The sequence below is a fragment of the Gambusia affinis genome, linkage group LG22, assembly GCF_019740435.1.
Source record: "Gambusia affinis linkage group LG22, SWU_Gaff_1.0, whole genome shotgun sequence".
Lineage (NCBI taxonomy): Eukaryota > Metazoa > Chordata > Actinopteri > Cyprinodontiformes > Poeciliidae > Gambusia > Gambusia affinis.
The window spans coordinates 707,501-725,000 of record NC_057889.1 but is presented as its reverse complement, the minus strand read 5'-3'; the positions used below and the strand labels follow the sequence as shown (position 1 = coordinate 725,000).

Here is a 17,500-nt window from a genome sequence, read left to right as displayed (position 1 = left end):
GAGGGGCCCGAGGCACAGGGGCCCGAGGCACAGGGGCCACGGAGCACAGGGGCCCGAGGCACAGGGGCCACGGAGCACAGGGGCCCGAGGCACAGGGGCCCAAGGCAGAGGGGCCCAAGATACAGGGGCCCGAGGCAGAGGGGCCCAAGATACAGGGGCCCAAGGCAGAGGGGCCACGGAGCACAAGGGCCCGAGGCAGAGGGGCCACGGAGCCCGGAGCGCCGGCTCCTTAAAGCATTCTGAACATGGCTGGGAAAAGTTTCCATCTTAGAGGGAAGGTTTGTGATTTACACGTTCAGCTGCTGTCACACCTCTGATAACGAAGCCAGGCGGTTGTCAAGGCAACCAGCCAGGAGAAAACGAGCGAACGTTAAATAAACGCCTCGTCTCACTGAAGCATCTGCCGTTTGAAATCAGTCATGGCTGTTCGTTCTTCATTCTCTCTCCTGGCGAATCGCGGCGTCTGTTCTCAGATTTAATCCAACTGAGGTTTTGAAATAGAGAGCAGATTTTATCCTGGGCATTCAGAGAAAACAAAACCCTGCTGACGTCTGGATCAGCTGATTCTGACTCCCAAAACGTCCCACAGAACCAGAACCACAGCAGCCAGCGGGTCGTCCTGCTGTTACAGAGGATCCTACCTTCAGCAGCCGCTCCGTCCTCCAGCTCCACCGTCCGGCCGAGTCTGAAGACACAGGAAGAGACAAAGTTAGCCGTCTGTCCACCAGTCACAGTGATTAGTGCATTTAGTTAGGGGAAGCGGCGCACTGAGTGCTAAATGCTAAAGAGCTAAATGGAAACCAGCTCCACTGTTTCACCACAGTCTGTAGAAATCTGTCTCCAGATTCTCTTCATGCGACTCGTTTTAATCTAGTGAATTAGTTTGAGACCAGCGGCGGCGAAACCCACAGATGAGCAATAAGGCTGGTCTGTGGCTGCCAGGGCCGGCCTGAGGCAGAAGCGGACTTTGCGGCGGCTTAGGATCCAATTCACGTTTTGAAGGCATTTCATTTCCACAGATCAGTGAGAATTAATAACAATATTAATCATAACATTTTAATCAACGCTGGGTTTGTAATTAACTGTAAAACAAGTTGATCCAGAATGTGAAACGGGCCCCAGCAGAACTCAGCCCAGGGCCCCAAAGAGAGGGCCCCAGATGGCCCCAGAGAGGGCCCCAGAGAGAGGGCCCCAGGGAGGGCCCCAGAGGGAGGGCCCCAGAGAGAGGGCCCCAGAAAGAGGGCCCCAGAGAGAGGGCCCCAGGGAGGGCCCCAGAGGGAGGGCCCCAGAGAGAGGGCCCCAGTAGAACTCAGCCCAGGGCCCCAGAGGGCCCCAGAGATGGCCCCAGAGGGCCCCAGAGAGAGGCCCCCAGAGGGCCCCAGAGAGAGGCCCCCAGAGGGCCCCAGAGGGCCTGGCGTCGCCTCTGCACCACCATTAAAACATAATTATTATTCCTGTTTATGTTCATGTGGCCCAGCTGATAAAGATCTGAAATCACATCTTCAGTGTTTGTTGTTGTGCGGGTGACCTCTGACCCCGTCGACTGCAGCAGATGAAGGGATTCAGTTTCTCCTTCCTGAGACTCGTTTTCTGTTTGTTTTGCTGGTTTTTCATCCTCCAAACTCCAAACCTCCAGGTTTCAGTTCCTCCTGACCAAAACTGTTCTTCACCGATGAAACCAGCTTCATTTCAGTTCCGCCTCAAACTGCAACCTGTGACTGAAAACCAGAGTTCAGACTCTGCAGCAGTTCTGGATCAGGTTTCATATTCGTTGGTGCATCGATTCATAGTTTTCATTTTCAGTGTCGGCACCAAATAGCGGCTGCAGATTCTCAGTGAGTCACAGGAAGCTGCTGCTGGCGGCGCAGCGTCAGGAATCGATGTTCAGTTCTGAGTTATGATGTCAGATATGTTGGAGCGAACGGACAGAGAAACGTCCCGTCAGCCGGACGGCAGATCCAGAGACAGTTTGGAACGCTGAGGAACGGAGCGGCTTGGGTTCCTGCAGACGATCCGGTCGGGATGCAGCCGAGGCAGGAAGCTGAACACAGCGGCTAACGAGGCCAGAGAAGGTTTCCTTGGTTTTCTGCACCTTCATCAGCATCAGCTTCCCTCCTGCAGGAGAACCTGGAGAGAACCTGGAGGAACCTGGAGAGAACCTGGAGGAACCTGGAGGAACCGCTCCGCCTGGCTTCAGCCGGGCCGGGTTCTCTCCAGGTTCTCTCCAGGTTCTCTCTACAAACACCGGCGCCGTTTGTCCAGACGACCCACCCGGAGGAGTCCGGACCGTTGCCATGGCAACAGACTGGGTAGACTGGGACAACGTCTCGCCTCTGTTTGTCTTAAACACCCAAAGCGACAAATCAAATAAAAACGCGGTTCCGGTTCCGGTTCCAGTCGGCCATGTTGGACGACGGTTTCAACTCGTATTCATTCTCAGAGACGCTTCCTGAGTTTCTTCTGTGGAAAATAATTTTTGCATCAACAAAACTTATTTATATTTCTGGGTAATTTAATTTACTTTAAACTTAAATAAATAAAAATCTGCCACTTCCTTTCTTTGTATTATTAATCTCATAATAGATTTTTAAATTTTCATATTTTTATTTCTGGTTTTGTTTTTTTCTACCAGGTAAATATTCAAACATTTTCTGTTTATGTGACAGAAAACATCAAGTTTTGATTCATAGTTTTATGTTTTTACACAACAAAGAGAATCAAAATGTAACTTCAGCATTTTTCCTCAAAACAAAACAAATAAAATCTAAAACTGTCATTTAGAATAAATGGAGAAAATGAAACTGGAAAATAAGATAATAAATATCAGGACAGTCTCTGTGACTGAAACTAGTTGCTCTTTGGTGAAGAAGTTGCTGGATTTATTGCTGGTTACTGTTTGCTGCTGATTTGTCATGAGTTTGTTTTTACTTTTGAAAAGTTGCTACATTTATTATAAGTAACTTTTCATATAAAAAAGTCAAACTTGTCACAAATCACTGCATTTCCTAAAAGTAGCTAGCTGTATCGCTAGCCACTTGCTGATTTGTCATTAGTTTGTTTTTAGTTTTGAAAAGTTGCTACATTTATTGCTGATTGCTTTTATGACTAAAAATGATTTGTTGTTAATTGTTTCTGATGTTTAAGAAACTTCATACTTTTGTCACTTTTCTAAAAACGTTGCAACAGACGTTGCTAATTGCTTTTTGGTAAAGAAGTCGCTATAGCAGCCGCTGCACACCTGGCCACGCCCCTCACTGCTCTTGGCTCCGCCCACTTTGGTGGAACTGTGGGCGGGGCTTCCGCTTCCACAGGTTTTACACAAAGGTTTCGGGGTTTAGTCCGTCCTCCGTCCGTCAAACTCTGGACCCGAACAGAACCGACCCGGATCCTGATAAGAACCGACCCGGATTCCAAACAGAACCGACCCGGATTCCAAACAGAACCGACCCGGATCCTGACCTCCGCCTCGGCCGTACAGCAGCTGGATGTAAACACAGCAGGGAGCCGCAGCGCTTCCAGCTGACGGAGAATTTTACCGTCCAGTTTTTGGTAGAAAGAGAAAAACCATAAATCACTCAAATGGAAATGACTGCATTTGTTTTAATTTATCATGAGATTAATCGATTTATTGAGATTAATCGATTTATTGCCTTTTGCAACAAGATGTTCCGTCTTCACTGAGTGTCTGACGATGGGGCTCGGCGCCCCCTGGTGGCGAGGAGGACGAAGGATTTTGGAGTTTGTAGCGTTTTTGTTTTTCTGTGTTTCTGATTTTCTGTTGTTTAGTCATTTGGAGTTTGCAGAGTGTTTGCCCCTCTAGGCCACCGTAGTTTTCAGCAAAATCATAAAATATAAACAAAGTTTAATTTTTAATTTATTGCTGAGTTAAGTGTGAACATGGACTCTATTTGATTACCAGAACCAGAACCAGAAGAGTTCTGCTGAAGTGACCCGAATAAAATCCACGTTTTCCCCTCTAATAATCACTTCATATTTATTGATTATCTGTTTATTTATTCAGGAATTAAAGGACAGTAATCGTTTTGTGTCTGAACCTTTGACCTCTGAGGATGAAACGTTTTCCTTCACTAAAAAAACAAACAGCTGATCCAACTTGAAGAAACGAGTTCATTTGTCTCAATAAATCAAATTATGTTTCTGTGAATATGTTGGGTTTGTAAAATGTAAAAAATGGAAATAAGTGGAGCCTGACAACTTGGTTAAATGTAATTTTTTAAAGTTGTTTCAGGTCTCAGCAGTAGGAGGCGCTGCCTGAACACTTACACTGTAAAACACTAACAGCTAAAATTAGATTTAAAATTAGAGTTCAGTTTACAGAGTCGGAGTTTCATCGTATTATTCTGACATTTATAAATGTAACAAACTAAACGCTGAATTCACAAACTAACTATTTAGTTTACAAACTAAATATTTAGTTCACTAGCTAGTAACATTTAACTAGTATATAGTATTTACTACTAACTAAGTGTTTAGTAAACAAATGTTTTAAAGTGAATATTTAATTTAAAAACGAAATGTTAAGTTTGGAAAATAAACATTTTTATTTAGCTTACTAACAAAATATTTAGGTTGCTAGATTCATATTCAGTTATTAAACTAAATATTTAATTTGAGCTAAATATTTAGTTAGAACACTAAATATTTAGTTAGACAACTAAATCTTTATCTAAACATTAAATATTTATCTTGTGGACAAACATTTAATTTGAAAGTTCAATGTTTAGTCTGTAAACTAAATATCCAGCATTTAGTTTGGAAAGTATGAATAACATGGTGAAACCTGAACCTTTATGTCAGGCTAAATAAACCAAATGATTTAGTTTAGTTTTTTATAGTGTAACTTGGCAGCAGCGGTCGCTGCTCGCAGCCTCCCCGGCGGGGCCCCTCTCTTCACGGCAACACGTCATGGAACATTCCCGGAACCAGCCAGCACACCACCCACCGTCCCTCCTGCCTCTCTCTCTCTCTCTCTCTCACACACACACACACACACACACACACACACACACACACACACACACACACACACACACACACACACACACACACACGCATGTCTGCATGCTCAGGAGGGAGGAAGGCGCGATGAGAGGAGATAAAGTTCCTCCCATCGGCAGGAGAAACTCCCGCAGCAACTGGATCCGCGGCGGAGCGGGAAGCAGCTGCAGCTGCTGGAGAATCTGAGGAATGTCACTTTGATGTGAAACGAGGAAATACCGAGCAGAGAGCGGCGGGGTCAGCCTGCAGCCCGGACTCCTCAGTCAAACTGAAACTCACTGAAGCTGCTCTGCGATTCACAGCTTCCTCTTAAAGCGACAGTTCCCTCTTTCTAGGGCAGAACCGCCTCGAACCTGAACGGACCGGGCTCAGGTTATACTGCAGACACATTCATCTGGGGTTAAAGCGCCTTGCTCAGGGGCACATCGGCATGAGACAGGAGGAAGTGAACCTCCTGCCACTGAGGCCCAGGAAAATCAGATCATCTGTCCTTAAAACTAATAAAATGTGATTTTATTAATCAAGTTCACTTTTAAAACCACAAGAATCAGACGAGTCAGACCCAAAACTAAGCTCCGCCTCCAAAAAACAAAGCGTTCATCAGAGGGCACCGCTAGCTCAACAGCTAGCTGCGCTAACCCTGAAGCACTGACCAGAACCACTAGTTCTGCTAACGCTAGGCCAGCACAGTACTTAGCTAAGCTAACGCTAGCATGCTATACCAGCACAAAGCAGAAGCTAAAGCTACCAAACAGCTGGAAAATCTTTATTCCGTCTATAGAAATACAAAATAATAAAACGGGTTTTTCCCTCGGGGTCAGAACCAGGTTCAGCTGAAAATACGTAAATATTTTAAAAACATCAGAAACATAATTTTTATTTATTATCGACATGGAAACATCAAAAATAAACATAACGCTCTAAACGCCACAAAACCGTGACAGCAGAACCAGAAAGTTCTGATCTGGGATCAGCTCAACAAAAACACTGAAGACAAACGCAACGTGTCCTGGCTGAAGGAACCCTGGAGGTCAAAGGTCAGCTGCGGGTCATTTTCATTTTCCACCGTTTCAGATTCTTCTGGATCGTCTGAAATCGATTTTCAGTTTATTTACAGTTCATTCATAATGGTGAAGATAAAAGTATTAAAACGTTTTATTGACGAGGTTCTGACCCGGTCCAGATATCAGAGCTGCTGCAGGTCAAACGGAACCAGAGACATCAGTAAAAATCAGTTTCCATTCAGATTCTTCACTGAAGTTTAAATATTCAGCCACAAGCTGAGATCCTGAACCCAGGAAGCTCATGAACTTTGAACTTTGAACCTGTAATTAATGTTACTTTAGTTTGTCTGCACTCAAAATTTTAACATTTTTAAGTCATAATAGGGAATTTAAATGTTGTAATAAAAGATAAACACTGAAACTGTTTCACCAGGTTTTGATCCACAGGGTCAAAGGTCAAAGGTCGCAGACAAAGCAAAGAAATCTGGTTCAATTCCTGAAATGGACCAGCAGGAATCAATCAGAACCAAATGACAGGAAATAAACTGGAATATCAATAAAGTCAAACTGAGGTCAGAGGTCAAACTCAGGATCTAAAGGTTCGGATAGCTTCAGTATCAGTCATGACTTTTTGCACTTCTTCATATCTCCAGGATTTGTTTGAGCTCCTGGTGTGTTCTGAGTTCTGCTGGCTGAACTGTTTAGTGCGGCTGGACAGTTTTCCCCAGGAAACGCAGAGTGGCCCTTTAAAGCAGACAGGCTTCAATCAGACACCAACTTCAGCAGCACGACTAAAATCACACCTTTCACTTTTCAAAACTTGACCTCCTCCAGCATGACCTCGGCCCCCCCCCCCCCCCCCGCCCCCCGCCCGCCCCTCTCGGCCTCGCTGCCGCCAAGCCGCTTTGGCTGCTGCGAATTCCTCAGGATGTTACGCAACCCGGTAATCTGCATGCAGTGAAACTGCCCGGGGTATTCCCCCTGCACGGCGCTGCCCTTCCAGGCTAAACTGGTCAGAAAGCGGCGCGGATCGGCTGGCACGGCGCACAAACAGCCGCTCTGCCTCCGCGTTGTGCGTAAAACACGTCCGGGCTGATTTGGTTGCTTACCTTCAGCCTGCGCGGAATGACAACAGCAGCAGCCCGCTGACAGTGGAGCCGATCCCGGAACGAGCCCTGGCGGCTCTCCGACAGCAGAAGATGGTCGGTAAAAATCCACAGCGGGCGCAGAAAACAGCGGAACCGCACAGGAGAGGCGAAGGTTCCGCGTAAAACCAAAGTAAAATGTCCGAAATCCGTTTTTAAAAGGTTTGGTTTCCGAGCAGAGCGGAGCTGCCGGAGCTGCTCTGCTGCAGACAGACACTCAGTGATCTGGCTGTGTTGTGAGCCTCTAGCTGTGTGTGTGTGTGTGTGTGTGTGTGTGTGTGTGTGTGTGTGTCGGGGCGAAATCAGGAGACACACACGCACACACTCTGCTCACACGGGGGTTATTCCAAGCGCCACTTCCCAGAATAGCAGCAGAGAGGAGAGAGAGAGACGGAGCTGCGGAACGAGAGAGAGGGGGCGCGAGCACGTGCGCGTGCATGTCTCTGTGTGTGTGCGTCTGGGTGTGTGTTTGTGACGTCATCGGATCCCCCAACGCGCAGCCAGGGCAGAGGGAGGGGAGGAGGGGCAGTGGCCGAGGAGGAGGCTGTGTCTGCCGGCGCAGAGAGCAGGATTCCCCGGTCACCTCCGAGGCCGGCCGCCGCTTCCCTCCAGCTGCTGCTTCTCTCAGCGTCAAGACCGGAATTAAACACGTTATCTAACAGTTTATTGTGTTAAAAAATAATACAGAAAACTATCATTCAGATCCATTAGAGGGGAAGTTACAATCCCATCTGCATCACTTGGTCAAAATCAGCTAATTTTAACATTTCAGATGATTTAAATAAGAAAATACAGAAAAGATCATCACTAAAGAAGCTAAGCGCTATATTCAAGCATCAGTGGAAAGTTTAGTGGAAGGAAGACATGTATCAGAATATGCATAAATAGCTGTTATAAAGTTTTAAGTTTAGGGGAGATTCAGCGGTTGATTTACAGAAAAACAAAAACTGAGTTGAAAGGGAAATAAAATGGAATAAAATCAGGTTAAAAATCTGAATCAGCTGGAAACTGTAACATCAGAATAAGTTACATTCCTGAAAACATCAGAATGAATGATAAACAATCAGGATTATTTATAATCTGATCAGATGGTTTGATGAGTTTCTGATGTTTGTGTGACGTTCACATTGTGCTCTGTGTGTTTTTGTTGAGCCAATCAGAGTCACGGCCTCATTATTCCTCACACTGTGTTGCTTCCTGATTGTCTCCCTTCTTAACCCTCTCAGTCACAACCAGACTAACGAACGATTTCAGCAAGTCGTTTCCCAGCTCTTCTTCCTCGCCCTCATAGTTACGACCACGCTTTGTTCCTCAGATCTGTTGTCTTGTCGAACTGTTACTGATCGCCTGTTTCAGTGACTCCGCTCTCGCCCACTCCCATGGATTCTGCTCTCTGCCCCGATCGTGTATGACCTCGGCCCGTCTGACTCAGGATTCGGATCTGGATTTGGTTCTTCTGCTGCCCTGCATCAGCGCTTCCTCCTCCGACTCTCTGCAGCATCTGCTCTCCTCCTTGTTCCTCAGCCGATCACTACAGTAACTAATCGCCAAGCCAGGTTATTGTTCCCTTCACACACTAACGGATCTGTTAGTGTGTTGTCACCAATCTCTCCTCTCCGCCCCCCTTCGCAGTCCTGCAGCTGATGATCCTGTGAGCCCGGATATTTCACAGTTTACTGCTCACTCCTGGGTCGTGGCTGATTTTCTGGGACCCTCTAGTGAACCATGACAGTTTGGGTCAGAATTTGTTGTAACATGAAGTCATAAATCAAATAAACAGTTTACTGCAGTTTTAAGGCTGGTGGTGGCAGCATCATGATGAGGCTCCAAACCCCGAAACCAAAACGGTTCGACATGTTGGTCCTGAAAAACTGACGAAACGATTAATCCACAGTCAGAGAGGGATCACAATAATCTGACTGCTAGTTTAATAACAATAATCTGGCCGCTAGTTTAATAACAATAATCTGACTTCTAGTTTAATAACAATAATCTGACTTCTAGTTTAATAACAATAATCTGGCTGCTAGTTTAAACAGCCTCTGTTTGACCACTTCAGTCACTGGGTCAGTTGTATTTTCTCTATTTATTAAAATACGACCCGATTCTTGTCAGATTATTTATACTCAGATATTTGCTGATGTTGCAGTTATTTTTAAATCAGCTAAAGCTGCTGACTAAGCATCTTGTGCTCTTTCTTCTGCTTTTTCAGAAGTTTAGCTGCGGCTGTTAGCGGTTTAAACGGCCTGCAGTGTTGTGCTCATTCTGCTAATATGCTAATAGCAGAGCTAATTTCTAGCACTGCTAGCTTCCCCTAAATTAGTTTTTCCTGATACAATTTATTTTTTCTTTTCTGCTTGTAAACATTCAGTCCAAGATCTGTCATGAAGTTTTATTTATCGCCTGTTAAAAATTGTTATTGATTTAGCATTAATAACAATTTAGCTAATAACAGTTGGTAGAGCTGCTGCCTTGCAGCAAGAAGGTCCTGGGTTCGATTCCCGGCCCGGGGTCTTTCTGCATGGAGTTTGCATGTTCTCCCTGTGCATGGTGGGTTCTCTCCGGGTTCTCCGGCTTCCTCCCACAGTCCAAAAACATGACTGTCAGGTTAATTGGTCTCTCTAAATTCTCCCTAGGTGTGTGTGAATGGTTGTGTGTCCTGTGTGTCTCTGTGTTGCCCTGCGACAGACTGGTGACCTGTCCAGGGTGACCCCATGACCCCGTGACCCCGCCTGTTGCCCGGAACGTAGCTGGAGAGGAACCAGCAACCCTCCTGACCCCGTTAGGGACAAGGGTGAACAGGAAATGGATGGATGCGTTTAGCATTAGCTTCCACTAAATACCGTGTTAGCATAGCGCTTTATTGTTAGCAGAACTATTGTTTCTGATGACTGCTTTAGCGTTAGCGCAGCTAGCTGTGTAGTTAGCCCATCACTGAGGCTACCTTGAGGTAAAAGTTTAAGTTGACAGTTTGTGGTTGTGATTCGCACTGAGTTGTTGAAAATCTAATTAATGCAGAATAATTTGTTCTGTGATTTGCAGCCTGAGTTTTTTGTCCTGTTCTACCTAGAAACAGATGATGCTCTGACCTGGACGGTGTCCATCCCTCCTGCCTCTCGCTCAGACATCGATCTGCTCGGTTTCTCTCTGAGCCGGTCAGCCGTAAGTGGATTAGCGTCCGCCGCCTCCCATAGGAGGATCACGGGGATGTGACCTCATCACGCGTGACCCTCAGTGTCCCCATAGCGACGCCGTGGCAACACTATGGGAACGGAGTGGAGCAACCTCTGATTCAACACTTTGCATCTGCTTTTCATGTTGCTGCCTGCAGCGGCTTCCTGGGAGCTGCAGAAATGAAAAATATGAATCATTAGAAAGTGATTTGATCTCCTGAAATGCTTCAAGAAAAATAAATCTTTAAGTGACTCACTCTGTAAAGCTTCACTGAGCTGCAGAAGCAGCTACAGGGGAAAGCTTTTCATTCCTCTATAAGAACAGAGCCAGGGAAAAGATAAACTGTTCATGTCTGTGAGCTTTACTTTGAAAGGTCATTTGATCTGGTCTGGTTTAGAGCTTACAAACATGCATTTTATTTTGAAGGGCTGGCTAGGTTAACTTAGTAGTGCAGAACAGCTATGACATATTAAAGCTTTAATTTTGAAAAACCAGTGTATTTTTTTCACAACTGGTTTGTTCCAATGTGAAACTTTACTTTGAAAAGCCAACATGCTAGAGTAGTAATGCTGAACTCTCTTTAGGACTTTCTATTTATTAAGTATTTTATTTTGAAAGCTAGAAGGAAGACTTCCTCACTGGCAGGTTTAGGTTTTCACTGATGTCAACAAAACTAAAGGAAAAGGAGACATATCAGCAGTCGCCTTGGAGAAGGGTCAAAGGTCATCTCCAAACCACCTGAAGTCCAGACAGGAAAACCTCCCAATGTCTACAGGCCTCAGTTAGCAGGTCAAAGGTTAAAGGTCATGACATTGAACCAATATGGCTGTTCTGGACAGTTGAAGGAGAAACTCCTGTTCTCTCTGAAAACAAGATGGCGGCCGTTATTCAGAGCCCTCTGACTCTTAATGGAGGGTTTCTGTGAGGGAGGATTTGGTGGCCAGATTGAGTTTCTGACAAAGCAACTGGAGTTGCTGCAATCCCAGTTGGTGAGTCAAAATCAGACGGGAACTCCTGATCCTCCCAGTTCACGGCTCACTGACGATGTACAGTAAAGAAAAACAAACTAAACGAAGAACCTGCTGAGGCAGGAGGAGAGCAGTCTGTAGCAACACACACACACACACACACCCACACACACACAGAGCGTTGCCTCGAGCATTTGTCCTACAGTCAAACTGTAACGCGGTAGCAGTTTTCCAAGACAAAGCGGTGCTGTGACAGCTGACTGATTACTAATGCTTACTCATTCAAACACACACAGATACACACACACACACACATACTCCCTTGTACATGCACACACACGCGCACGCGTCACACCTTAACTCCCACAGAGGGACAGGAAGCGGCTGGTTGACACATTCCCGGCCCAGTCAGAGGACCTGCTGCAGGCTGGGATTCTCTGTGTTAATCTGACCCGTGTTCAGTCTCTGCAGGTGTGGTCCAGGTGTTACGTAAAGGTGTGAGGGCAAAGGTCAAATCAGATGACATAACAGCTCCAAGAGGAACATATGTGGGAGAGGGTGAATGAAGAGAGGCGATTAAATTTTACCTCCTTATTGTTGCTGAAACATTATTTACCCTGTGGGAGTCGAATGAACCGGAACGTTCTGGTGGTTTGGGGTGAAACAGCGCCCCCTACCGGCGGTCAGTATACTGACCTCAATGATTTACCAGCAGCTGCTTCTAGTCACTGAAATCATTTTTGTTATTTAGACAAAAATGTGGATTCATTTGTTCAAAATCATATTTTCACCATGTTATTCATTCATTTATTAATGTCACAGTTTCAAACTAAATATCTAATTAGCAAGTAAAATATGAAGCCTCGGCGCAAATTCAAACCGGAAGACTCTTTACCTGGGCTCAATCCAAGGGGCTTCACCTGCATCATCCAACCGGAGCTTCCGGCTCATCACCGTGGGTTGATCAACGCCGGTCCAAGACTCGTCACGTCCAATCACCGTCCAAGCCCCAGCTGATAAGGACCGCCATCCATGGACCTTACCAAGCTCCGCCCACAACCGACCCACGTGACCGCAAGTCTCACAAGCAAAGCCTCGTAGCGCATTGTTTCTATGTAAACATGACTCCATTAGTGCATAATTTCTACCTGATTTTCACAATATATCAGCTACTACAATGGACAGAGGAAATAACAAGTTCATGTCATCATCTGGGAGGAGGTTACTGGTTTTTCAGTCACAAGCTGGTTGCAAACCTGAGGCTAGCAGGTGTCAGTCGGTCAGTTATGGTAGATCTGAAATTTGGTTTGATGACCTCAATATGAGAAGCTACAGACTGATAAGAGGAACCAAAGAGCTCCGTTACGGTAAAGAAGCCATTTGTTTGTTAAAATTTTATGAAATCTATTTGTTCTTTTTGATGTTTGTTATGAATGACGTATAATCACAAACAAACAGGGTAATTAGTCCAACGTTTAGAAACTACAGCGGCTGTAATGAGCCACAGCAAATGTAAACAAAGGTAAAATAACCCGAACAGGTGATCAACTCAAAACCATTCGTATCTTTTTAGTCTGTCTCTCTTTGTAGTTTAAGCACACCTGTTACCGTATCAACCGCCTGCGCCCCGCAAGACGAGCAAAGATTACGTTAAAAACATAACATCCAGTCCGTTACGATATCAAGTTTCCAGGCTTGATATTTATTTATGGATTATTAATCAGCGCTTCCCTGAACACAGCGATGGTTGATTGACCAGCTGTACTTTGTGCTAGAGTGGCTAACACGAGTAACAATTTAGTCCAAAGCCTTTTCTGCTAAAATAAAATCTTTAGTGTGTGTGTCAGATACAGTACACGTTGCATATTGATCTGTTTAGCTAACGTTAGACTGTGTAGCAGACAGGCTTCAAGGTGTAGAAGTTGTATCAGAACTGCTATTATGCTGTACTTAGCTAACGAGAAGCGTGTGTTTGTGAGACTGCCACCCACGTGACCACGTAGAATGAGCATCAGCCAATGAAAAGCGGCCCCTCTGGTAAGGTCCATGGCGTCTTTCGCTTTCCAGCAGAGCTCCACCCCTTCACCCCTCAACCCTCCTGACCGCATTAGGGACGAAGGGTGTTCATAAAATGGATGGATGGATTTACTTTGGAACTAATTATTTAGTTTCAGGCTAAATATTTAACTTGCTAACTATTTACCATTTGCATTTTTAGCTTGAGGCTAAATATTTAGCTTGCTAACAAAATATTTGACTCCAAACTAAATATTTAGCTAACGAGCTAAATATTTGTATTCAAACTAAATATTTAGTTTGTTAAATATTTGAAGATAATTATTTAGATTGCTAACTAAATATTAAGCATCTAAGCATTATGCTATAAAGAGAAACATTTTGTTATGAAGCTAAATGTTGAGGTTGTTAAGTAAAAATTAGCTAAAAACTTAGCTACCAGGCTAAATATTTATATCTACACTAAATATTAAGTTTGCTAAATATATGAAGCTAAATATTTAGCCTGTTAGCTAAATATTGGTCTACAAACTAAATACGTAGTTAAATATATTAATTAAAAATATTTAGCAGCTACGTATTTAGCTTGTTAGCTAACATTCATTAGGAAGTTACTTTTGTGTCTCCTAACTAAATATTAAGCTAAGTATCTGAAAGTAATAATTTAGCTTGATAAATAAATATTTTGCTCCAAACATTTAGTTAGAAAGCTAATAATTTAGCTACTTCCAAGCTAAAGCTTGCTAGCTGTAAAAAAAAAAAAAAAATTACATTCATTATTATAAAATATCTAAAGTAATGTCAAATTTATTTATGTCATCAAATATTATTCCAGTGTTGTTATTCAGATGCTACTAAGTAATAAGGACATAATAATCCATATCAAGATTATTGAAGGTAGCCTTCATCATAACAATTTCCCGCCCTCTGACATCATCATCATCATCATCAACACGGAAGCAGCGGAGACCCGGGGGGGCAGGAGAGGTGCAGGGAGACGGAGAGGACAGAGACATCCAGCTAAAGAGCCAGCGGAGACAGACAGGAGGACAGGACAGACGGGCAGGTGTCTGGGGAACAGCGGGACACTGAGACGCATCGACGGGAACATCATGGCGCTGATCCCCTCTCAGGTCCTGCGGGTCGCCATCCTGCTGTCCTACTTCTCCATCCTGTGCCACTACAAAGCGCTGGACATGCCGGCGCACCAGACCTACGGAGGCAGCTGGAAGTTCCTCACCTTCATCGACCTGGTCAGGCTCTCCATTATTATTATTGTTATCATCATTATTATCATTTTCACTGGAGCATGCGCAGAGGCGCTGCTGCAGGATGATCAAAGGATCATGTTTCTCTCTTTGTTCGGCTGGACGGGGAAGGGGGCGGGGAGCTAACTGGATCAGAACCGAGCCTGATGGTGCGGGTTGAAGCTCTGAAACGGTTCTGGAGTCGCGTTGGAAGCGACTACTGCGGTTCTGCAGAGGTCAATGTGCTGCCTGCGGATGAACCGGAACAGGTGTTGGACTTTAAAATGCAACCTGTCATAAACAACTTCCTGTGAGCGGGAGCGCGCAGCGCGCACTTTACCGCTCTGAAACAGGATGAATACGAAAACATCTTTTAACGTTTAGCATCCACGAGAACTATTATAATAGTTAGCCTTTACTAACTATTATACTTACTAACTTTACGTTTATTACCACTTAATATGTCTAAATAATCAGACATTTAATAAAATGTAACAAAGCTGGCAGATTCATATGTTTGTAAATCAGTCAAAAGCGAACAGCGGTAATGTGGGTAATTTAGCCTGCGGAAAGAGGAAGAAATTTAATCACAGCCATATTTTACAATGTTATTTATTAATTTGTAAATGTCACAGTTTCACACTTAATATTTAATTTGCAAACAAAATATCTGAGGATAAATATTTAGCTAGGTCAGTAGCTTTCAGGCGACCACCGTGACCATTGACGTGACCATATTTAGCTAGCTGAATATTTAGCTAGGAAGCTAAATTTAAGTGGGAATCTAAATATGTTAAAAGCTAAATGTGAAAGCAAAAATATTTCAAACTATCTATTTAGTTGTCAAACTAAATATTTAGCTTGTTTACTAACTACTTAGCTCAACACTAAATAGCTAACTAGCAAGTTAAATATTTTGTTAGCAAACAAAATACTTAGCTTCAAACTAAAATTTAAACTTGCTGTGTAAATATTTAGTTTGAAACTGTGACATTTGTAAATGACTGAATAGCACAGTGAAAGTATTCATATTATTTTCTTTTATTACAGGTTAAATAACGCAAAAATATTGCTGTTAATTTTTGTTGGTGTAACTTTAAAAATAGCACACCAGTGATTAGATATATTCATCCCGCAAATAGTTTGTAGTCACCCTTCGAGGCTGCAGCTGATGCTAGCAGTATTTATTGTTGCTGTCAGTCATCTCTGTAAATATAGAAACCCTGACTGAGCAGTTAGCAGCAGCAGCCCACATATTAGCCTTCAAAAGCCTGTTATGGATGCTGTTGTGAAATTTATTTAAGGAGTGAAGGGACCAAACACTCAGCGCCCATTCAGAGAGAACAATGCAGCCATACAGACAGACGGAGAGCGGCGGCTACTGTAAGCTAGCAGAGAGCTGAGGAAAAACAAAGTGACCTTCAGAGTCTCATCTGGTTCTTCAAATCTAAGATAGTTTTATATGACTGCTGCTTCCAGCCTCCTGGTCTGTTTAGTCAGATAAATACAGAATCCTCCGTTCTGATTGAGGCGCCCAGAGAAAGAAATTCAGATTTTACTGCAGCAGCATCTCACATGAGGTCTAAACTTTAATTTGACTTGATTGAATCAGTGTACCAAAGTCTACACTAGGGATCAATATTTACCAATACTATTTCTATTTCATATATTTCCATAATCCATTAGCACCATTTAAAATGGCCAGTGGTAAGCACTCTTTCTGAGAACACTTCCTGTTAAATGCTAAGAGCATCACTAATTGCTGCTTAGCGCCTTTACTAACTTTGAAAAACTTTAGCGCTCTCAGATTTCCCTGAGTTCATCTTTCTAGATAATTTATGAAGTACTAATTTACTGGGCAGAATTTGTGGGAACACTTTCAGCAATTCAATAACAGCAGAGTAAACTTTTAGCTTAACGCCTAAGCATTTCTGCTAACTTTGAAAATGTTTAGCTTAGCGCTGCGGTGGCTTCCCTGGTGAATAACAAACGGGCTATGTGCCCAACTAGCTCATCAAAAGGGTGAGCGTCGATGAGGATTATGGGAAATGGAGTGAGTTGACATGAGAAACGTAGGCAGTCGACTGATGGTCTGAGTATGTGGGAGCAGTTTCATGAGTTTTTCAGGTTGAGAGCTTTGGCTTACCCACAGCTCCATCCTCGCATCCGCTGGTGACACGCTAGACTCCCACAGGGGGGGGGGGGGGGGAAAAGGAGGAGGAGGAGGGAGAGGAGGAGGAGGAGGGGTGCAGGCCTCCTCTCCAGAGGTCACATCCACCTCTGTGGACGTGCGGTATCGACAGCGGCGTTTCATTACATGATGGAGGTTACACCCTGAGCTGCTTCTGATGGCTGTGTTTCCTCCTGCAGGTGATCCAGGCCGTGTTCTTCGGGCTGTGCGTCCTGATCGACGTGTCCAGTCTGCTGACCAAAGGAGCCGACAGCAGGGAGCAGGAGCGCCAGCTGAAGAAGCTAATCGGCCTGAGGGACTGGATGATGGCGGTGCTGGCGTTCCCCGTTGGAGCGGTGAGGACGCCACACAGATGCCATCTTGACCCGTTTCTTCCAGTTATTTAGACATTTCAAGCAGTTTTCCATAAAACATCCAGTTATTTGTTGGAAACAACCGTTTTAAACCTCTTATCCATCATGTTGGGTCATTAATCAGGTTGTACTGTAAAATATTTGGTTGGTGATTAAATGTGTACACAAATAATCTGTATCATATCTGTCAACAAATGAAGCAGGAGGAAAATTAGTAAAAGGGAAAAACTCTACATTTCAGAAGAACTCGACAGTATTCCTCCTGCATGAGGTTAAAAAGAGACTCTAGGTATTTTTGGTTTTTAAGGTTAAAAATGAACTCTAGTAACTAATAGTGATGCAAAAATGATCGTTGTATGAGGAGATTTAGTCTTATGACTTTT

At 44.2% G+C, this 17,500-nt stretch overlaps 2 protein-coding genes across 3 annotated transcripts in view; one reads left to right on the top strand and one right to left on the bottom strand.

The window, feature by feature from the left end:
* Positions 1-7,437, bottom strand: part of hivep2a (HIVEP zinc finger 2a) — a 72,579-nt gene extending 65,142 nt beyond the window's left edge. For both annotated transcript variants that reach the window (XM_044107038.1, XM_044107040.1), the window contains exons 1-2: positions 7,133-7,437; positions 642-685 (exon numbers count right to left, since the gene is read on the bottom strand). The gene's annotated coding sequence lies outside the window, so the exon portion shown is untranslated. The remainder of the gene's footprint in view (positions 1-641; positions 686-7,132) is intronic.
* Positions 7,438-13,368: 5,931 nt separating this feature from the next.
* The window catches only part of aig1 (androgen-induced 1 (H. sapiens)), a 12,638-nt gene continuing 8,506 nt past the window's right edge, over positions 13,369-17,500 (top strand). The window contains exons 1-2 of the mRNA XM_044107030.1: positions 13,369-14,579; positions 16,944-17,099. Coding sequence (XP_043962965.1) covers positions 14,175-14,579; positions 16,944-17,099 — 561 coding nt within the window. The 5' untranslated portion in view covers positions 13,369-14,174. The remainder of the gene's footprint in view (positions 14,580-16,943; positions 17,100-17,500) is intronic.